General features: G+C 42.1%; 1 protein-coding gene across 6 annotated transcripts in view; it reads left to right on the top strand.

Annotated features, from left to right (window-relative positions):
• Window positions 1-23,459, top strand: part of LOC149463604 (methyl-CpG-binding domain protein 1-like) — a 71,817-nt gene that overhangs the window by 37,450 nt on the left and 10,908 nt on the right. For 2 of the 6 annotated variants that reach the window (XM_089675178.1, XM_089675177.1), the window contains exons 7-14: window positions 1,011-1,154; window positions 1,549-1,683; window positions 5,178-5,234; window positions 7,897-7,950; window positions 10,028-10,081; window positions 16,700-16,861; window positions 19,788-19,892; window positions 20,659-20,745. In XM_089675178.1, the coding sequence (XP_089531304.1) occupies window positions 1,011-1,154; window positions 1,549-1,683; window positions 5,178-5,234; window positions 7,897-7,950; window positions 10,028-10,081; window positions 16,700-16,861; window positions 19,788-19,892; window positions 20,659-20,745 (798 nt within the window). The remainder of the gene's footprint in view (window positions 1-1,010; window positions 1,155-1,548; window positions 1,684-5,177; window positions 5,235-7,896; window positions 7,951-10,027; window positions 10,082-16,699; window positions 16,862-19,787; window positions 19,893-20,658; window positions 20,746-23,459) is intronic. The other 4 variants (XM_089675179.1, XM_089675180.1, XM_089675181.1 and 1 more) reach the window with 4 other exon arrangements.

Here is a 23,459-nt window from a genome sequence, read left to right as displayed (position 1 = left end):
GTCCCCCACTGGCACTCCTGGCTCCCAGACCTCCCCATTGAGTGCCCCAAATAAGCAAGTCTCTTACTATGGGGGCACTCGAGCAGGCTGGCTCCTGAGCCACGTTCCTGTAAATGGTCATTGTCTATTTACACAGAGGGTGTGGATCGGCATCACAACTGCTCTCTCCTCATTGGCTCACTGGCTGTGATTGACAGTAGCGGGAGTCAATGGCTTCCACTGCTGTGTGAGCCAATGAGGAGAAAGCACTCCCTAAGAATGCACATTGCTGGATCTAGATGGGGCTCAGGTATTTATTAGGGGTGCGGGGGCCCTCACCCAGAAGGTTTTTTGTTTTAATGCGTAAAGGTTTAAAAGCTTTGTACCTTAAGAATCACTTTAACTTCTGAGGAGAACAAAGTGGGGATTGCTACTGCCATTGGGTACCCAGAGTCTTCTGCTAGGACTGAGTTTTATTGCCTACATAGTTCTGCCGTGCCTTCTGTGCACTAGACATTCTGCAGCCTGTGATCTCCCCCAATTTTTTGTTTGCCTTTTAATGCCTCTCTCCTTCTACGGCCTTCTTGTTGGTACCTTGGAGCACATTAAAAAGTGACTGGTGTCAGAAAACCTCATTTCCCACTTTGGATCCCTGTTTTTCACAGATGGTTGCATAGAGCTTGAAGTGAAATTAAAGTTGCCCCTTACTATAGTAGAACTTTTTTTTTTAAGCACTTTATAAGACTTTATTTAGTACAGGCCAACAATTCAATCAGCAGATTACATACTATACCTTCATATCTTTTGCTGTCCACAAGAACTTACATTGCTCAGGCGATGATAATGAAGCTTCTTACTTAGAAGTTTGTTTGAGGAAGCACAGGATAAGGCCTGCATCAATTTCTAAAGTATAAAGTACCTTAAAATAATCCTTAAACAGGAGTTTGGCTTTCATACAATGTTTTGTAGTGTGTGAAATTGGTAAATTATACAGGTGGGAAATCCTGTTAATATCTCCTTCCTAACTTCAGAGCATCGGCTGTGGTAAATGTGCTGCATGCAGTTTGACTGAGAACTGTGGTTCTTGTTCGATATGTCTCCTACGTTCCCACAACCCTGAATTCGGAAGCTCCTGGAAGTGCATGAAAAGGCGCTGTCTGAAGGCTATCCACAAGGTACCATCGCAGCAACTTTTGTGTGACCAGCTTAAGCGCAACCTATTCTTGCCCCCACTTTTGGTGCTGAGCATTCCCAGAAAATGAAAAAAGTTTTCGACAATGCTGAAGGCTTATTTTATCTAAGGTATCTCTTCAAATAGGTATTAGTCGACTCCTGACAAGAGCTTTCATGGTTAACAATGCAGCTCTCCTCATTTCCTGCATTTTCTCTTCCTAAGTTGTGCGATTATTTATTTGTATCTTGCAAAGCAGTTGTTTTAACACGAGTATCTCAAAAGTATTCGCATAGAGTGACTCCACTACCCTTCTTTTTCACAGCATTTCTTTACAGCTTTAGTGTAATTCATATGTTACAAACAATAATTGTTTTCATCGTATTGTTCTTGCACAGCCAGGTGACTGTGGAGTGTGCCAGGGCTGTACAGCAACAGAAGACTGTGAGGCTTGTTCTGTGTGTTTAAAGAGGCAACAGAACCCAGATCTGCACATCAGTAGGAAATGTGTGAAACGCAGATGCCACAAAAAGGTTAGTGTGAGACTGAGGCCATACATTTGTGTTTACACATACCCCCCCCCCCCCTCCACTTCCCCATCTTTAAGTTTCATTTTTTAATCATAAAGGGTGCATTGACACCTGCGGATGTACCTGCCCTTTGATTTGGTGCGAGTACCACAGTGGGGTTCTCTTGTATATAATCACTCATGCAGCAATCACATGCGAGTGATCAACCTTGGACACAGACTACCTGTGTCCAGGGCCAATCCTTGGCATGTGATCACTGAAGGAAAGACTACATACAAGTGGCTGCGATTAGCTGTGGGAGCCAGCAGCTTTCCATTGCTCTCAGTTGAACTGCCTTCAACAGCTAATCACAGAACCACTCTGGGGTTCTCACATCTAGTTGGATTGCGAGTGCGTTTGCAGGCGTGAATGCATCCCAACGTGTATAAATCCGTATTTGACCCTGGGGGCAGTAAGGTACCCTTGTCCTCGCAGTGGTCAGCTGAAGATGCACGTTGGAGAGGAGAGGGATGAAATTGGGTTGGTCTCTAATTGTCCTTTCCCAATGGCAGTCTTTGATGGTTAGCTGCTGCCATGAGATTAGCATTCTTAGTATAGCAACTGGAAGGAAGAAAATAGCAGCTAGTCAAATGCTTGCTTTTATTGATTAACTGTGACTTAAAGTGTTGGAATTTACTTACTGTAGCAGATTGGACCCTTGTAATTGCATTTAGAAATTGGATGCCACACCACACCTCTTACCATCTTTTGCATTCATACCTTAGCCTTTCATTGCTGGTTTTCTCTGCTGAATGTGTACAGTGTTCACAATTTGATAGATACTGGCTCTGTTTAAAATTGGCATGTGTCAAACTAAGAATGGGCTGGGCCATAAAATATAATGTTGGTCCTTCTGTTCATATTTCTTCGTGGTCAGATCTGTGCACTGCTTGGTACATGTGCTGGAGGTCAGAACTACAGCAGAAGGTCGAGCAGGGAGTAACTGCATTTTGTTTGTTTTCTAGTAGCCTTTACTGAACCTTCACTGCTGGAAGTTTCATTTTTATAGCAGAGCCTATGTCTATAACAACCCCCCTTTCCCCAGTGCTGTAAAAATGCTGCACTACAGAAATTAAAGAAAAAACGCACTTGTATAGAAAATGGTAATCATTCTTGTCTAAAGGCTGGTATACACAGACTGAATATCGGCCAGGAACTGGCTGACTTTTGCTGTGCGTGTACCGCTATCTGTTCAACAGAAGTTAGTCCTGCTGGAAAACCAGCATTCAATCAATGTTTGTGTATTCTGACTGGGGAAGGGGGGTCCCCATTGTCAGAATACAGTAGTGCAGTGGGGAGAGATCCGTGCATCTACATTACTTGTAACGATGAGAGGGATCTGTGAGTTTGTTTGTGTTCAACCTGCTGGTTGAACAAAAAAAATTACTGTGTATACCCTTCTTTACTCCCAGGCTTTTATTATTATTATTATTATTATTATTATACAGTATTTATAAAGTGCCAATAGTTCGCTCAGCGCTGTACATTACAAAGGGGGACAGAACATGTGACAGAACAATACCAATACAATGCAAAACATGAGGGGATCGAGGGCCCTGCTCTTTCGAGCTTACAATCTAGGAGGGAGGGGGTGGTGGCACAGGAGGAGATAGCTGTGGGGGATGGAGTGGTAGGAAGAGTGGAGGAGGTCGGCAAGTTAGCAGGGGGTGGGGTAGGCTTCCCTGAAGAGATGGGTTTTCAGGGTGCGCCTAAAGGAGAGGAGAGTAGGTGATAATCTGATGGGTTGGGGCAGGGAGTTCCAGAGGATGGGTGACACCCTGGAGAAGTCCTGGAGGCGGGCATGGGAGGAGGAGACCAGGGAACTAGAGAGAAGGAGGTCTTGTGAGGAGCGGAGTGTGCGTGCTGGGTGGTACTTGGATATTAGGTCAGTGATGTAGTTCGGGGCAGTATGGTGGACAGCTTTGTACGTCAGCGTTAGGATTTTGAATTTGATCCGTTGCGCAATCGGAAGCCAGTGGAGGGATTGGCAGAGGGGGGTGGCGGAGACAGAGCGGTTGGAAAGGTGAATGAGTCTGGCAGCCGTATTCAGGATCGACTGAAGCGGGGATAGCCAGCGGCGAGGCAGGCCAGTGAGGAGGGAGTTGCAGTAGTCGAGTCGTGATATGATGAGGGAGTGGATGAGCTGTTTAGTGGTTTCTGGGGTTAGGAACGTGCGTATTTTGGCGATGTTGCGGAGGTGGAGTCTGCACGAGTTTGTTAAAGATTGGACTTGGGGCTGGAAGGATAGGTTGGAGTCCAGAATGACACCCAGTACTCTGGCCTGCAGGGCGGGTTTGATGGTAGCGTTGTTGGATGTAACGGAGAAATCAATGGGGGGTGGTGTCCGGGCTGGGGGGAAGACAAGAAACTCGGTTTTGGAGAGGTTCAATTTAAGGAAGTGGAGCGACATCCAGTCTGATATGTCGCTCAGTAGGTGTGTGATTCGGGCTGAGACCAAGGGGGTGAGGTGGGGGGTTGAGAGATAGATTTGTGTGTCGTCGGCATAGAGGTGGTAGTTGAAGCCGTGAGAGTGTATGAGTTGGCCAAGGGAGGAGGTATAGATGGAGAAGAGAAGGGGCCCAAGGACAGAGCCTTGAGGGACCCCAACAGAGAGGGGGAGTGAGGGGGAGGTGGTAGCATTATAGGTAACGCTGAAGGAGCGTTGTGACAGGTAGGATGAGAGCCAGGAGAGAGCAGAATCTCTGAGGCCGAGGGAGTGTAGTTTTTTGAGGAGGAGGGGGTGGTCGACTGTGTCAAAGGCCGCAGAGAGGTCAAGGAGTAGGAGCACTGAATAGTGGCCATTAGCTTTGGCAGTTAGCAGGTCGTTGGAGAGTTTGAGTAAGGCGGTTTCGGTGGAGTGTAGGGGACGGAAGCCGGACTGTAGGGGATCGAGGAGGTTGTTGTCGTTGAGGTGAGAGCATAGGCGGGTGTAGACTAGGCGCTCGAGGAGTTTAGATGTAAATGGGAGCAGGGAGATGGGTCTGAGGTTGTTCGGGTCATTTAGGCCAGGTTGCCTAAGTTAGGTAACATCAGTGGGTGATCGACTTTTAGAATCTAGGAAAGGATGAGGATCTCAAATTCATCTACAATGCTTTAGCATCCATTCTGGGGTCTTGGCTTTTTCAAGGTCCTTCTGTGAGGCCCAGTGACATAAGCAACAGGGAACAAGAAGTGACCAGAAATGAGGTGATGTTATTGGTAACAAGCAGTGAGGGGCAGTCACGTTTGTGGGCTTTGCATTTTAGTGCAAAGGTTCTGTTGTTAGTACTTTTTTCATGTAAACCTTGCAATTTATTTTTTAATTATCACTGAGAATAAGATAACAAATGCTTTCCATGTGCTCATAACTTTTGTTTGATTTTTTTTTTTTTATTTTATTTCATACATTTAAGGTCTAATTACATTGGTCTGTTCTCTAGAAACTATTGCTGTTGACGTTTTTCCTATTGTGTTTGTAGAAATCACGGACCAAACCAGAAGTAATTAAAGATTTTGCTACCAAGAAATTAAAAACAGTAAGTAAGACTTATAGTGGTTTGGATGATCTAATGGGTAGGGCAGAAATTTATTTAAATACATCTGGTAAATACAGAAGGCTTACATCCTCTAGTGTGTGTGTGTTTTGTATGGAGAGAGATTTCCTTCCACTTAATTACCATGACCAAAAACAAGTTAAAGCTTTGTTGGTCCTTTCCTGCTAAATACAATAAGGTATGGGATAGATGCAGGGGCGGACTGACAACTCATGGGGCCCCTGTGTCATTGCCCAAACTCAAAAAAGCCTATGAAAAAGGTACCAGGGGCATCTCATGGGGCCCCCTACTGACCTCGGGCCCTCAGGCAGTGCCCGAGTTTCCAAATGGTCAGTCCGCCCCTGGATAGATGGTTGACACTACCTGCCTCATGTATTTTAGGTGTTTCTCCTTTCATGCCATTGGGTTCCTTTATTTGATTGCTAGACCTGATGATGCATCTGGCAGATACATAATTCTGTATGGGTACTTGTTTGCTGTAACTACTTTTTGTACTTAATTCCATTTTATTCTCTTCAGTCAGTTTACGAACATGCTCAATTGGCTTATATGTTAATTCCGTACAGACTTGTGTGCTATATGTGTACATTGCACCTAATTTCTCAATAAAGTTGTTTTTTGAATGTGAAAGCTTTGTTGTCCAATAGATCAAAATACAAGAAGAAGAGTGCCAGACAAGTCTAGGAGTCCTGATATACTGTCCACAGTGTCTGTTTTAAATCCATTGTGTTTCAGGATCTGAAGGTCCCCTTAATTAGGGCTACAATAGACCAAATATGCCTTGTATCAGCAAAATCTAGTAACCTAGTTAAACGGCAATGTAAGATCGTTGACTGAAGGAAAACAGGTTGATGTAGGGATATCAAGAAATATTGTGCCGGGACTCAGTAGGAATTGAGATATTATATATGCACAGCTTAATTGGTAATTAAAATAGGAATTCAAATCATATTAAATATGAATACCACCCATTTTAACCATGGTACACTTGTAGTTCGTGTGTAACATAATGCAAATGGAACACCCCAACTCTTAGACCACACTGTGGCACCAATCATTCACAGAACTCTGCCAATGAATGAACTACAAGTCCTGCCTGCCACTGCAGCAGATGGACAATTAGGTCTTAGTGGAACACAAGTGCTGTAATCATTCCACTTGAAGTCCATTGACACTTCCAGTTCTCCAACTAAAAGACCTTACCTCGTTACAGACAGAGACCTGGAGGAAAAGTGAGCAGGAGCTGGCTTTACACCCACAATCTACTGAATGCGGGTGCAATGCTTTGGAGACTCCTATACAAATAAATAACAGTGCACATTGGGCTTTTTCTTTTTTCTAAAGGTGGACTTGGCCTTTCAAAGGTACGACCTTCACCCGTATTAAAAAAAATCTGTTTTGTTAGGTAAAATCATTTAAAGACAGCTGTTTTTAAAAATACATGAGATTTTTTAATAGACATGTAAGGACAATAATTTAAACACACGTTTTAAAGAATGTTCAGAGTGAACCTGTGCCAGGGCTATGCACATTAAAGCATTTACCTATTCTGGACAAGCCCTGGGAAACACTTTCAAACAAGCTCCCAATCACCTCTGTAGCTGTATGAATTGTAAGGAAATGTTTCTTCAAAGTTCACATCAGGGACATTGATATTATAGCTCAGTTTATTTTCTCTGACAGCAAGGACTTGACAGCCTGCCAGTCTTCTAATTTAAACAAAAAGCAGATGCATGTAAGCTGATAGGGCTTTTTCACGCAAGCCTTAAGGGCTAGTTCACACGAGGTGCAGTTCAATGTGCTTTTTTTCTGCATCAAAAATGCATGCACAGTGTTTTCCATGTATTCCAATGGCCCTAGTTCACACTAGTGCAGTCAGTTTCCGGTGCAGAAAAAAAGTAGAACATGCTGCATTATTTCTCATTTTAGCCTTCGCAAAAGAATAAAAAATACAAAAATATCTAATTGGGCATTTTAGGAGCGTTAACTGATGTGACATCTGTGCAGAACATTCAAAACACTTATTAACACTCTAGGTGCATTAATGCACATATAAAGACTGCTCTAGAATTCATGTCTGTGTGAAAGAGCTCCTGAAAACCCACTGATCCCAGATATATTTCACTTCACTGTCTACGGCTACATAGGTTAGTTGGAGCTTGCTTTAATGCTTTTGCATTTTGTTAAGGATATGCAAGTAGTTTACAGCGTATTTATAGCCACATTTATTAAAAATGTTGTTTTAAACAGAGTTGGGAAGGATTAAAACACCTGTCCGGTTCCCCTGTAATTGGAGGCTTCATTGGAGCGTTTCCTTCACTTCCTATCTGGTAAAAGAGTTATCTCCAGGAAGTGAGGGGAAATCTCGAACACAACCTTGGAGAGCAGTAAAACCTAACAGGACATAAGCTTTCTACATTCTATTCACAACTAAAAGGAAACAAAAGTTTTGATTATAGATACTTTCACTTTGAATGTATATATGTAATGTACAATAAATATACATTTCTTACAGTTACTTTCAATACTGACATTGTGAATAGGATTTTGTTTCTTTGTCTGTCTTGGTTCCCTTGTACAAAATCCTATCTGCAGTTTAGTCATTTCACTAACATCGTGCCTCCAACATCCTTATCTGTTATAGAAATGGAGATTAATGTCAGAACGGGACGGGAGCAGTCTTCCCGCTAAGCAGAAGGTTAGTGAAACTTCTCTGTACACTGTCTGACTTGGGTAGTTTCCCTTTTTACTATTAATCTTACTATCATATAGTCCAGCTGTACAGCTTGGGTGTATATAGGCTTTGTCTAGACCCTGTATAGGATAATTTGTCTGTCTGCTGTCCAACTCTAATCTTTGAAGGCCACTGATTAAGGCTTTTGGACTTCATTTTGTCTTTATGAACTCCATGTTTTTGAAAGAGATTTTTTTTTTGGATCTTAGAAGTGGAAATCCCATTCAGTAGTTGGTCAGTCCCCTGAAGCCATCACTATCAGCAAAATTCTGACACAGGAGCTGCATTTTTTTTTTCTTTCTTAAAAAGCCAACATTCTCTTGTACAAGGGTGTCAGAATGGAGCTCTGGGCATGTTCCTGACACATGCCAAACACCCTAGGAGTCCAGGGTCGAAAGTAGAGGAGTCAAATGGCTCAGCTGGTGTTAAGCATAGCATGATGAATTTAATGTGAAATGCAGCTTTCTATTTGGACCTTAAAATCCTCTTCCCCGGGAACAATGGGTACAAAATTGCGATCACCAGATGTGTAATAACTCCTAAATCATCTTGTGGATAAAAAGTCTTGCAACTTTGAATGAAAATGCCTTTATAAAAATGCATAGCATTTCAGGTATTACAGCAGTTGCTTTACCATGTTTTTTCTAATATAAATATATATTTAAATGGTTGTATGTTTTATACAGTTTTAAAAATCTGGCATGATGTGTTAGCTCCCTAACCCACTGAACACAATTTCACTTTAAAAAAAAAAACAAAACACCACTCTGTTGTGGTATGTAATTTAAATTAGATTCCTCACTTGGTAAAAGAAACTGTTCAAGCAAGTAGTGCAGTTGCCCGCTTGCTTTAGAAGTTGCAAGTCAATAACCACCAGAGCTGTTGTGGGTTGTCAGTCAAGACAGCTCTGGATCTTGTAGTTTTGGCAGTGGTTTTAAAAATTTGACATAAAAGTGAATAAAAAAAAAAAAAATAAAGGTTCTCTTTAAAGCAACCTAAACAATATCCAGTCACCAATGGGAGGGAGCGGAAGAAGCCTTGTGAAATGTTTGATTCTAGTATGAAGTCTTTAAAGTTGGCCCAGACCAGCTTATCCTTTATGGCTGAGGAAGCTACCATCTTTAGCCTTTGTTTAGATCTGCACTTACCATGGTGCTGTATGTGTGATCAGCTATGACACCAGCCATTTGAGACCTGAAAGTTCAGTTGAGAGCACAATAGCAACTGTAACTGTTATTGCCAGAGGCATACCTTGAAGTAACAGCTTTGGGAAACCATTAAATCAGTAGGTTTAGTTACGTTTTAAAAACATATAATTTTTTTTTTTATGTGAACATATTCATGAAATGTTCAATAATGGAAAAAAGTGTCCTCTAAGTTGCATTAAGCTGATTAGTGGGGGTCACGTGTAGATGAAAGTGGAAAACACCTTTTATTTCATTGCTATTATTATTCTTATTATACAGTATTTAAATAGCGCCAAAGGGTATGCTCAGCGCTGTACAGTAGCAAGGGGGACAGAACATGAGACAAGACAGCAACAATACACTACACGAGGGGTTCGAGGGCCCTGCTCTTTCGAGCTTACAATCTAGGAATCTATTACAAGTTCCCTTTACAATTGGAAGGAAGGTGGCCCTCAAGGATGGAATTGGATAGCCCTGCTCTGTTTCTCTTCTAAACTGCATGCATGGGTAGTGCATTTGTAGATCTCGGTCTGTGTCTAACCAGCTTAAAGATACTGTCACCTTGGGCTAAGTGACTGTGCCTTTGTAAGGGGCCCACTTGCACGATTTCTAATTTGCCTTACCAGCACTTCTGCTTGCCATCGACAATACTCTATGCTCCAGGGTATGAGGGAGCACAAGATCTCTTTCCATGCATTTGTGCTCCTTTTGAGCTGTAAGAGAGCACTGCTAAGGGGAATAAGCTGTGACAAGGGGGGCTTTTACAAAAGGCTCTGCTCTACTTGGGCAAGATGACAGTGTGTCTTTAATTGTGGCTTGTGCAACGTTTGCCTTTTCTCTTTTCCTAATCTTAGAAAAAGTCCTATTGTAAAAAGGTGAAGGGAAAAACTGAAAGGAAGAAACCGAAGGTCAGTGCTGTGATGCTTGACTTATTCTTGTTGGGGACCTTGGCTGTTCTCTGGCCTATCCTGTTGATGTTGTGATTGACTTATTATTCTAGTTGTATTTTTTGGGTTGTTTGTATCATCTAGCAGAAAATAACATCCTATTATTTTTTTTGGGCTGTGTGATAACTTACTCCTATTCTTTGTTATGCTGTTTGACTTGTAGTTGCTGAGCTTCCAGTATGCTTACCATATTACAAAATCTTTGTCCGTGTTCTGCTGCATCCATTTACTCCATTGGTTAACTGTCTGCAGAACCTTGCCCTGTATTTTACCATGCTTGCATTTAATTACAGAGAATCTATTTCTACTTGTAGAGCCTTTCTGCGTGTTTGACTTGCTTAATTGCATGCTTCCCACCCTCCTGTGCATGCAGTATGAGGTTTTTTTTTTTTTCCTTGTAAACTTTTATGCATGTCATCCTTCTTCTTTCTTTTAGGTGCTTACTAAGTTCTTGATTTCAAGCATTCCAAAGTCTTCAATTTGTTTACCCATAGTCTCACTTTTTTGCTACATTATGCATTTCAAGGACAAGTTCCCTTAACACTCATATTTTCTGGAAGGAAGCCAAATGCATTTGTTTGTAAAGAGTAGAATAAAGAGCATCTTTACTATGTTAAAAAGCAAGCATTTAGGAAGCTTAAAGAAGCTTTTTGACACCAACAAGCCAACTGTTAGCAGATTTTAGAAGCTTAAAAGGTATCTAACCCCCAAAATGTATATATTGCAGCTTATGAATATGAGGTGGCTGCATTATTTTTCACTTTTCATGCCAAGAACATTTTTACCAAGTACAGAAAATACCTGTCGATCTTGCTAGAAACGTGGTGTAATTTCCTGTGAGCTGAAAAGAAGGCGCAAAGAAGTTTCTCTTGATTGTATAAGTAACTAGACCCATCAGTTGACAATGTGTTTTTAGATACTCTTTAAAGTAGTGTTAAATGCCAAGTCCACTTTTTATACCTGCTTAGATTTTATACCCATATTTAGTATGTAACATGGTGCCAAGCCACACCCTAAACCGGCCTTCCTCTCCAACCCACCCCTTACAGTTCCTTCTTCCTGACGGCTCTTTTGACCCAGCTGCACATGGCTCCACTCACAAAGCTGTGTCATTAATCCACAGAAATCTCTGAATGAGATCCACCCAAAAGGGGAAGGTCCAATTTAAGGCTTTGCCCCCACCCCGGAGCGGGTACCCGAATTTGACAGGTACCCGCTTCCGGTGCCATCGGAAGCAGACGTTGTCGTCGTCCCCCCCCCCCCATAGTCTTTTGTGACGTGACAGATCCCAGAGGACTGCGGGACCATTCACAAAGCGCTCTGCTACTCTCGCATGCGCAGTTGGCACCCGGCTGTGAAGTCGCTAGCTGTCACAGCCGGGTGCCCACACTGAAGATGCCAGGGAGAGGAGGCGGCCGGTGAAACCAGTGGTGTTGAGGACACTACTGGACCGAGGGACAGGTGAGTGGCTGTAATTTAAAATTTTTTTTTTTTTTTATTCAGCTGGAACTCCGCTTTAAGCTGCTATAATTGAAACCTCTATTTTGTCCTTTAAGGCAAAGTAACTTGTGTTCACTTGATAGTCTGCTTATTTTCTTCTTTACCCCTGACTTTTGTAAGTTATGGGGTTTTTGTATGATTTAGAACAGGGGTTAAAATTTCGAGTCCAGACCTACTAGCCAGGCACAAACCTTACTCGTGTCCCCCAAGGCGGTGGAGAGCGGGCCTCGTGTCCCCCAAGGCGGTGGAGAGCGGGCCTCGTGTCCCCCAAGGCGGTGGAGAGGGTGTCTCCTCTCAGCGTAGGAGAGCGGACATCTCCTGCATGTGTCCCCTCAGCGGCGCTGCCACTGTAATGGCGATGCCACGGAAACTGAAAGTTGTAAACCGAAACTTGGCTTCACAATGAGGCTTGGAGCGCATAAGCCGCTCCATGCTTCTTCATCTGTGCTCGCAGCCGCTCGTCATAGAGGAATTTCTCCTCGCATTTGGCGAGCGGCTTTTTCAAGCCCTGATTTAGAATATCTTTAAGACCTATAGTATTTGGGATGTATCTGGTAGCAAGGCTTCCTGTGGCTGATCTTTTGAGACGCCTTAGTCCCATGCTAGCTATTTTTTTGTTTTTGATGACTTTCATGACCAGATGGGCCTGTGTTAAGACTTAAAGATACTCAAAAAAACACTCATGCGCTGCCTAGAATCCTCCAAACAAGTGAGAAAAGAAATTTACGTTCCCACCCAATGTGTTCCCACATCAAAATAAGGCAATATTTTAATTTAAATTTTTTTCTTTAACAAAAGAACACGTTTATTGAAAAAAAATACTAGTGGTGCACCGAAATGAAAATTCTGGTGCTGAAACCGATACTGAAAATTCAGAGTGCACGTGGCCAAAAACTGAACCGAAATGTTGGGCGGCACAGTGGCTTAGTGGTTAGCACATCTGCCTTGCAGTAAATGGGTCATGGGTTCGATTCCCGACCATGGCGCCTCCTGCATGGAGTTTGCATGTTCTCCCTGTGCTTGCGTGGGTTTCGTCCGGGTACTCCGGTTTCCTTCCACACTCCAAAGACATGCTGGCAGGTTAATTGGATCCTGTCTAAATTGGCCCTAGTATGTGTATGTATGAATGTAAGTTAGGGACCTTAGATTGTACACCCCTTGAGGGTTAGGGACTGATGTGAATGTTCAATATATATGTGTAAAGCGCTGCGTAAATTGACAGCGCTATATAAGTACCTGAATCAAAACAAAACAAACAAATGGCTGCGTATGAGGGGGTGGGGAGGCTCCAATTGTTTGTTTTTTGTTTTTTTTGTATTTTTTTCTACTTTAATGTATATTTTTATTTTTTTTAACTTTAACGATTTTATTTCCATCACATAGGGGACCAGCAGGTCCTCTTTGTAGGGGGGAGGGGGGCAGTGTGTGCAAGGAGGAGGCAGGAGAGGAGCAGTGTTTACAGAAAGGCTCCCTCATTGGCTGTCACTATATGTCCGTGACTGTTTTTAAATGTAATTACCGGCTTTTTTCTTCACTATAGCTCAGAGAATGAGCTGTCACTTTCCCTGGAGCTAAAGGAAACTAAGGGTCACTGGGTAATGTCACTGCGTGACCCAGCCCCTTTGTTTCCTTTAGCCCTCCAAGAATGACAGCTTCTTCTCTGAGCTATAGTAAAGGGAAAAAAAGCCAGTAATTACATTTAAAAAACGGCATTGTTTTTAAATGCAATTGCTGGCTTTTTTTTTTCTTCTGGCTGGCTATTTTCAGCCGTTATGTTTTGGCGGCCGAAATTTCGGTGCATCCCTATTAAATACAGTACAATAACTGTAGCATACATGGTCTAGCAATAGAACAAAAGTCAAACATCAGCTAATAATTGATCGTTGGTACTGTTAGGTGTATTACAAAAAATCAACATTGTCAAAGATGTAGCTGTGTACGTACACTGTTTAAGCAGTGGCGTTTCATGCCTTCAGTTTCGGAGGGCCCCACAATTACAACAACATATGGTACAAATAAGCACAAAAATATTTCCTCTATAATGAAAAGGACAAAATACATGCTGTGGATTTTAAGCATTTTAGTTTTTCAAGACAAACTCCCAGGTAGAAACTCTTATTTATATTCAGTATCAATCAAGTACATGTGTTTGGGGCCTGCAGCCACCTAGTCCATATTTTCTTATATTTATCTGGACAACCCCTATGTCCATATACAAGTTTCTTAAGGGATAGGGTAGAATTAACTTCTGCATCTCATTCGGTGAGCTAAGTGGGTATGGGGTGCATTTAGTGTTAGCTACAAGTTTGCGTGCAGCAAATAAATTCTTCCAAAGGAAAATCGTCATGTTTTTATCACTGTCAGGGTCTGGGAGTGACCCCAACAAACAGTGGCCCAGGCGCAGTGCTAAGGGAGAAGAAAATAATACCATGTTTAAGTGAATCAGTGTTTTGCTGCCCATAGTATACCTTGACTACCTACATGAAAAATCAATAAAAATAGTATAAATTATAACAATAATATATTAAGGTGCCACAAAATCTACAAAATTAATCCAGTGTAATTTTATATAAGTGATCAATCATAAGTCAAACATATTAAAGTCCCAATATTACAAAGCACAACAATATTACTGTATATCACTGTGACTTCTTACTAGTCCTCTAATTTCAGCTATAAATTGGATAGTGCTTCACCACCATCCAGAGTGGCCGCTCACCTCAATTAGAGACCAATAAATCTTATAGTTCATAACGTGCTAAACCACCTCCCGCCCGCCATATAGTAATATGATGGACGCAAGGTGGTTGTCTCGTTCTGGGAGGACGTCATATGGCGTCCTCCCATTCTCACCGCACATGCGCGGCTCAGGAAGCGCGCAGCGCGGCTATCGGCGGTGCGCTGTGTCCCTCGGACACAGTGGATCACCGATCACGGAAAGAGCCAAAGATGTCGGCTCGGTCATGTGATCAGCTGTGTCCAATCACAGCTGATCACATGTAAAGAGGGAAATGCCGGTTATCGGCATTTCTCTCCTCTCGAGCTGTCACGCTGACAGCTCGAGAGGAGAGTCGGTAATTGGCTTTCCGCTGAGGGGACATGTACACTGATCATCAGGGCATTGATGCTCAGTGTGCCCTGATGATCAGTGTAACCCCAGCAGTGCCACCTGTCAGTGTCCATCAGTGCCTCGTGCCAGTGCCCATCAGTGCCACATCAATGCCACATATCCGTGCCTACCAGTGCACATCAATGTCACATATCAGTGCCCATCGGAGCTGCCTTTCAGTGTCACCCATCAGTGCCAGTCAGTGCCATCTATCAGTGCTGCCAGTCAGTGCCATATATCAGTGCCAGTCAGTGCCACCTATCAGTGCTGCCAGTCAGTGCCATATATCAGTGCCATGTATCAGTGCTGCCTTTCAGTGCCCATCAGTGATGCCTGTCAATGCCTATCAGTGCCACCTACCAGTGCCTCCTCATTAGTGTCCATCAGTGCAGCCCATGAATGCCCATCACTGCAGCCTCATTAGCGCATATCAGTGAAAGGGTTGATGATCCTTGGAATAAAATGTGTATATTCCTTTAGGAAGCCCGTAAACATCCACTTGGCCAGCCCAATAAAATCTCATAAGGAGAAAATGTCCAAGAATAGTGCAGTATTTTTTTTTAATAAAATGACTTAAAATACAATTACAGAGAGTCAAAAAGACTCGAGCATCGCTTTCAGAGAACGGCATCCTGCCGCTTGTTCCGGTTTCCATCTACACTGGAAATGGAGATAGACTCCACCTAGGGTAATAGAGCATTGTCTCACTGTGCACTATGAAAACTGCTATAGAGGTTGTGGTTAAATAGAAACCTGTTTAACTGCCACTAGAGGATGTATACAACGTATTTTATTAACATCAGAGGGATCCTCGCCCACTCAGTTAGTGACTGACAGTAAATTATATATGAAGGAGAGGCTATCTGAGATATAGGTGGGATAGAGTACATCATATGGATATATGCATATAGATGCGCATTTAGTTTGGAACATGTATGCTGAGTGTGTTGAGTATTTGTATTCTTGCTAAAACCATTAGAATAAGAGCGTAGGATTCTGAATGGACTCGTAGGATTTTTATATTTTGTGCATAGTCTGCTGGACTTGTCATCTGTTTCTAGAAATCGATAAACACTACACTGTCTGCGAAAACGAGGTTGTCTGGAACTTGCTTGAAGGTTCCATTCCACCCTCTTTTTCCCATTGGATCTATGTCCATTTATCACAACTCTGATTACATTTTCTTTGCTCCTCTATTGACCTGTTTTCCTTCCAGTGCTCAGTGAAATACCTGGTACGTCTAGTTATAGGGAAGCATGTTATTCTGTCCCCTTCTGACCACATTGCAGTGCTTGGTGCCACAGCACCCAGTCATTGGGCCTTAGCCTTCACCTAAGGGAATTCAGAGAGGGCTGTGGGTATGCATCCAACAGATTGATCTGGAGATCAAAAGTTACTTTTCACAAGTCTCCAGTTGGTGACCGGAGTGGTGGGGAGTGCAGGCTATTAAGTGAACCTGCAAACAGATTCAATTTGAGGCTATTGAGAAAACCATAGCTCTCTAAATGTTTGCTGCTGAAATGAAGTTCTTTAGCCTAGTATTTAAAGCAGAGCTCCAGGCAAAGGAATAAATGCAGCATGAGACTGCTGGAGTTGGGCTTAAATGCTGTACCGCATAACTAAAACTTCATCTATCAGTTTTGGGTGAAGAGTCCTGATTAATGCACATTTTGTGGTATTGGTTGCTTGCATCTTCTCCCTCTCTGTCTCTAACAGCCTATCTTGTGCTTTATTCTGCTTGCTGAACCTCTTCATGCATATAATCCCTCTATTTGCAGAACCTTTCCTGCCTGCGGGAACCCCCTTTACATGTTATGTTTGTTCCCCCAATCTCATTTCACCTTGCAGATATGTAATCATCTTCCTTTTTGCTCATTTAGCATTATGCATTACGTTCCATGTTAATAACTGCCTGTCAAAGCTTTAGAGCACCTAATCAATACTGTCCCTCCTGCTATGTTCTACTGCAGAAGGTAGGCCGTCGCAAGAACCGAAAATGTGGCACGTGTGAGGCCTGCCAAAGGAAACAGGACTGTGGCGATTGTGACTTCTGCCAGGACAAGCCCAAATTCGGTGGCCGTAATCTTAAGCGGCAGAAGTGTCGCTGGCGCCAGTGTCTGCGGTTTGCCGCGGTGGGTTTTGTAGCTTAACCCCTTTGTGACCAGAGGTCATTGAAGCCTAGATTCCCAGACCAAATTTAACCGTATACCTACATTTTTACTTTTTGTTTTTGTTACTCTTTTTAATAAATACTTTGCCCTGCTTTTTTTCTTTTTTTTATTATAGCCTAACAAAAATGTAATAGTACATTTTTTTTTTTTACAAATAAGTTTGATTAAACACTTTATTTGTGCATTGTACGTTTTTCCCTCTGTGCAGGAAGAGTGGCACAGTGCCATCTACAAGAGAGGTGTGTTTGTAAATAAACCCTCCATCCTGCTTGTGATTACCATGATTGGCTGTCATGATAATCACATGGTCAGGGACCATGCTGATTGTTTGCCAGTTGTTGGTCTAAGACTTGCAGCTGTCATACACAGCATGGTCTCTAAACTAGCAGAGATCATGCTGGTGTATAGTGCTACTTCAAGCTACTAATTCACAGCTGCATCGTAGAGTAAATTCCCACAGAACTGAGAACCGTGCCTGAAAAATGTAATGTGCTGAATGCAATGGGTAAATGGTAGCCTAATGAAATAGAGCGAAGATACTCACACCAGGTCCCTTGCTATTCTTTGTTTTTGAATGTTAAGGTTTTTTTTTGTGAGTGTTTAAGTTTGGATATAAGTTTTTCTTTAAAGGTGCATGCTAGTCAAACAAAGGATTTGCATTTAAACTCAGTAAGCGGACTCAGTCTGTCTGATAATTGGCTGTTGTTCCAATCATGGCTTTTAGTTTATACACAGGAATGTTCAGTATGTATCGTCCGACGCCGAGACATGTAGTTTCGGGCAGGTCGTTTTTTAAACCTTTAGCCCTGCTGTGGGCAAGCTGCAGGGTCACCTGTCAGGTGGAAGCATTCAGGCGGCAGAGATGCCGCCGATTGTTTCCACACAGCCCACTAAAGTGCCATCCTCCTTATGACGTCACTTCCGGGTCCCCATTGACAGATTTCCCCAGCCATTGAGGCCACCCCCACCCCCACATATACGCACGTACAAACATAAAAACACATACCGGGACACCTACGCATGAAAAATTTAATTATGAAACATATTGTTACATATTGCTGCGCACGCCAGGATGAGAGCAATATTTCTAGCACCAGACCTCTTCTCTAACACTAAACTTGTGATGAATAAGGGGCTTTAAAAGCGTCATGTATTATTATACAGGATTTATATAGCGCCAACAGTTTGCTCAGCAATTTACAATATAAAGGGAGACAATACAGCAACAATACAGTTCAGTACAAGAGGGATAGAAGGGCCCTGCTCCTTGGAGCGTACAATCTAGGTATAGAAAATATAGGTACTAAAGTTTGTCTCCATTTCACGGGCAGATGTGCAACCTCATCTTTTATATTTTACTAAAAAAAATGGGTCATTTTATTGCTGTTTTGTGCCCTAAAATTAAGTATTTTTTACAGAAATGTTGTGTTTCCTAGACGATTGTGTGATATAAATTGGAACTACCACAATTTTATTCTCTAGGATATCTGCTTTCAGGAACTATATGATGTTTGGGGATTTTATGTAATCTTCAGGCCTAAAATGATTTTTTAAATGTGTGCTAAAAAGGCTCTGGCAGCGAAAAGGATAAGCCCAACACTCCCGATTCCTGATTAGCACCCAATCAATGCTCATTACACTGCAAGGTCTCTCTCCTCCCTGCTAGTCCTTGGCTGCAGTGCTGGAGGCAGGGAGGTGAGGAGGAGATAAACAGCACAATGTTAGAAATATTAAATGTTTAAGTCGCCATAAAGCCCCTTTTGTCTTTTAAAAGCCCCAGGCCTTCCTAAAAGCCCCTCAGATTTAAATACGGTTTTAATTAAAAGTTTTTTTGTTTTTATCAGGACAAGTAGATTGTCATGAGGGACAAGTAGATTTGGACACCGATTTAGTCCATGGACAAGTATTTTTTCAAACATTTCCACACCCCTGTATACAACAGGCTGCCTTGCTGGTTAACTCCTTATGGATTTCATACTGATTCTTAAAGGGAATCCTGTGCCTTCCTCTTACCTGGCAAATTAGCCCCATGCAAGCTTACTTTGAGAAAGTTCCACAAAACTTTATAAAACCTAAGTTGACATGATTTTGCTTTAGATTTCCCCTCACACATCCCTGTTGATAACCGCTAAATATAGTGGGTGGATTCATTGGACAGTAGGTGACTATAGGAGGATGTGAACCAGTGCATCACCTTGCCTATGTTTGCTGTGTTTTTGTTTTTTAACTTTACCTTCATTCCACAGAAAAGTACATATACTGTAAAAACAAACACCCTAAGTATAGTGTACAACAACAGATAGATGTTAAAGCTCTGTGTGTTGTGGTGCGATGTATTTTCAAAAATAGTAACCGTATGCAGTTCTCTTAGCATGTATGTCAAGCCACAAACTTTAAAAAAAAAAAAAAAAGAGAAAGTTTTTAGCATAAATGTTAAGCAAATTTTTGTTGATAGTCTTTTGAAAAATGTCTTACCTTGCGATACTTCCAGTAATAGCATTTCTCTTTGCGGGCTTACAGCTAAGCCACTGTCTCACAATTACCAATTGTTGTCAACCTGCCTATTGGGATAGACAGCCTTATAGTCAACTGAAGGAGCTTAGTAGTTCCAGCAAGAGATGACACATAAACCTTAATCCTTCAGGACACTTTTTTTTTTTTTTTAGTACTAAGGACTAATCCCATTGCTAGGATATGATGTGCTTCCCAGCATCCCTCATGGCTGACCATTCCATGCCACACGCTTTCAGTTCTTTTGCCAGCTGTGGTTTGGGGTTTCCTCTTTGTACGAATAAAGTTTTAGCTATGTAAAAGCTCTGCTTGCTTTTTTGGTAATGGAAATTCTCTGCTTACAATTTGCTTAAACTCTTCATGATTTATGTTTTAGGAAAAAAATATCCCTGTGAATCTCAAGTCTAGCAATCACCCTGTGATCCTGGAGCGACTTCAGAGAGAGAAATTGGCTGCTGATGATGAGAAAATGGAGATGTTGGTTAGTTTCACTCTCACAAGAGCTGAGCGCTACAATTGTTCTTCGTCAGACAGCTTTTTTTTTTCCTTGCATACATAGTTACATAGTCTTGCTGAAAAAAGACAAAAGTCCACCCAGTTCAACCATAGGAAAAAAAAAAGTTATAATCCTATACCCACAGTTGATCCAGAGGAAGGCAAAAAAACCCCAGCAAAGCATGATCCAATTTGCTCCTGCTGGGAAAAAAATTCCTTCCTGATCCGCAGAGAGGCAATCGGATATTCCCTGGATCAACTTTACCTATAAATGTTAGTATCCAGTTATATTCTGTGTATCTAAGAAAGAATCCAGGTCTTTTTTGAAGCAATCCACTGAGCTCTCACTGTGAAGAAACCTTTCCATGTTTGGAGATTAAAATTCTTTTCCACCGGACGTAAAGAGTGCCCCCTTGTCCTCTGTGATGACCTCAGGGTGAATAGCTCTACACCGAGTTCACTATATGAACCACTGATGTATTTATACATGTTGATCATATCCCCCCTTAATCTCCTCTTCTCAAGAGAGAATAAATTCAGTTCCTCTAATCTTTCCTCATAGCTGGTCTTCTCCATGCTTCGTATCAGTTTAGTTGCCCTTCTCTGTACTTTCTCCAGTTCCCCAATGTTCTTTTTGTGAATTGGTGCCCAAAACTGAACTGCATATTCCAGATGAGGTCTCACTAATGATTTGTACAGGGGTAATATGATATCTCGCTCTCTACATTTATCATTTTACTGTCGTCCTCTAGAAACAGGAACTGAAGCTTACTCCCCGGCTGCCGATTATTAGGCTGGAACGATTGGATTACAGAAATGGAAAATACACATCAACAGAGGTAAGTATCACACAAATTAAAGGTACATGTCCGGCGGAACTGAAAATGAAGCCTGAAAATTCACACAGAGAGCATATCCTATCTGCTCTCAGCTTCAGTCTCCCTGCTTTCGTTTGGGATCATCTTTTGCTTACTTTCAAAGCAGGAGTAGTGTTCCCAAGCATATTCACTGCATTTTCTCTAAGGCACTTGTAAAGTTGTAAACTGTTTTGGGAGTTTGAATTGAAGTTGGGATTCAACATGCAGGCAGAAAGGACGTTGCACAGACACCCTTCAGAAAAAGGACTTGCCCAGTTGGGAGGAATAAAATGAGAGTGGAGTGAATCCTCTCATACATTTGATGTGACCAGTTCTGATGTGATTCATCTTTTAGTAATCATTTTTATTACTTTATTGCAGACACTTGGCTCACGTTTTGATACCTGATGCACATCACTAACATTTGTTGATTGTTTCCAAGACATAAAGGGTGAACTGAGCTAAATTGAGCTAAACAAAACAATAAAGGCAAAAGAAAAAATTGTGTGCTGCCAAATAATGAAAATAATACTAGATGAGCTGCTGCAAACAGGTGTTATGTGTGTAAACATAAAAAACAGACTAAAACAAATGAAAGTGTCGCGCTGCTAGCATAAGTCAATACATGTAAATATACAAACAAAACGGTGACTGATAGTCCCAAAAAAATTATGAAACAAAAAATAAATGCAATTCTTCAAAAAAATCCAAATAAGTGAAAAAATCTTCCTGCTGGTGATTGCACCCAAATTCCCAGTGCTGTAAATCTTCAATACATGTGAATCACCACAGTGAACATAGACTTCTGGTGGACTCTTACCTTCTCGCATGGATCTGTATGTGGACACAGATAAAACAAAGCATCTCCCCTGCTAGTGGGGGTAACACATAACTTGCTCCTCTGTGCACTCTTCCCCTTATGAATCACCATTGGACCTTCACAAATGGTACCCGATTTCAGTACAGCCAACTCTGGATAAAGCTCGACAACCACAAAGTAGACCATAGTGCAGTAGGCTTCTTTAAAAGGCATATATTTATTAAAGCATATGAACTCACATGATAATGGTGTTAAAAATGCATGAAACAGCAGTCAGAATCAAACAATGGAGAGCAAGACCCTGCCTGTTGGAACAATGTAGGAGCGCTGACGTCACCTGACTTCTTATGCGTATCGTCACACACCACGTGACTTCATCAGAGGTAGCTCCCCGATGAAGTCACGTGATGATGATGACATTGTACTGGCAGCGTGCAGTAAATTTGTTTAAAAATGTTACTTTCCCTTAATGAGAACTTGTTAAAAAAACAATTTAACATCAGTCCCTAAGAATGTGTACCACAAAGTGTCTGAACTAATCTAGTTGTTAGCAAATCTTGTTTGGTGTGGTACTGGAGCCCCCAAAGCTAGATATATTCTGCAGGCAGCAACAATTCTGGCCCCAAGTTGTCCATTTTCTATTCTGTTTCCATACCCTATTTATAACTGAAACTGTATGCAGGCACTTTGTAGTGTCTGCTTCTTAGGTTATGGCTTGAGATGTTTTAAATTTTTGTTTAACCCCTTGGTGCCGGCGCCTCCCGGCCCTTTAAGGGTTTCAGGGGGCGGGGTTTTAGGGTCATGTGACTGCTGTGATTTGCTGTCACAGCGGTCACATGATCAGGAAAGGTCCTGATCGCAAGAGGAGATCGGGACCTTTCCGTGAGTACCGGACATGTGTGCTGGGAGCACGCAGGGCGTGCGCTCTCAGCACATGTTTTTCTTAATTGCACGCAAATGTGCGGCCGCTCAACGTCAAGGCCCAGACACCGGGAGGCCGCACATTTGCTTTCGGCCGGCGCCAAGAGGTTAAAATAATGATAAAAAGCCTGAGTGCATGCTGTAGGACAATGTCTATTTTTTTCAGTCTTGACAAGACTTGGCATGCCCTATCCATGTCCCTAGGATTCCCAACATTTTCCATGCAAGAAAATTGTGCTGCACGACATAAGAATCTGGCTTCACTGTTCACCAGTTTGTCTAAACTGTGCTGGAGGGATCTCAAAAGAGTGCTGTGCACACTGCAAAAAGACCTATTCTGTCAGATAAAATGTGCAGAAGGTTGAAAGATACTTAGAAGTTAGGTGAAATGTAGAGGACAATAAAAATAATTGTAGAGCAAATTAAAGGATAAGTTCACCTATGGAACATGTTATGTATTCCACTCATATTTAGGGTGAAACTTATTCCGGCTCCTGCATCCTCTCCCCCAAACCCCCTTCCCTGTGACAGTAGGCAGGGGATCCTCTCCTTGCACCTACTGGCAGAATTTAAAAACCGCCTGTCTGTGTACGGCTCCGCCCACATGGCCACATCATTCATTCACAGATTTCTGAATGAACTACAAAGTAGCATTGGCTACCACAGCCAATGGTTTCCAGTTTTCAATGAACAATGAGTGTGCTGGTGAGTGCTCTCATAGTTCATTGATTCTTCCTGCAATTCAGCAACTGAAGCTGACTGAGAGTTTGCAGGAGCCTGGCATTGTACCCTTGATCTGTTAAAGGCAGGTGCAATGCTGTACAGGCTGCAATGTAAAATAAATAAATAAATGCACTTTTTATTTTATTTTTTTTTTTACCTGCCAAAAAAAAAACTTTTATTGTATGTGCAAGCAAAATGGCCACCTGCACACAGAAACACAGTGCAGAACAAG

This window comes from Staurois parvus, unplaced genomic scaffold (assembly GCF_062004578.1).
Source record: "Staurois parvus isolate SC_StPar_1 unplaced genomic scaffold, SC_StPar_1.0 ptg000154l, whole genome shotgun sequence".
Taxonomy (NCBI): Eukaryota; Metazoa; Chordata; class Amphibia; order Anura; family Ranidae; genus Staurois; species Staurois parvus.
The sequence above is the reverse complement of the archived record's forward strand: the minus strand, read 5'-3'. Positions and strand labels throughout refer to the sequence as shown.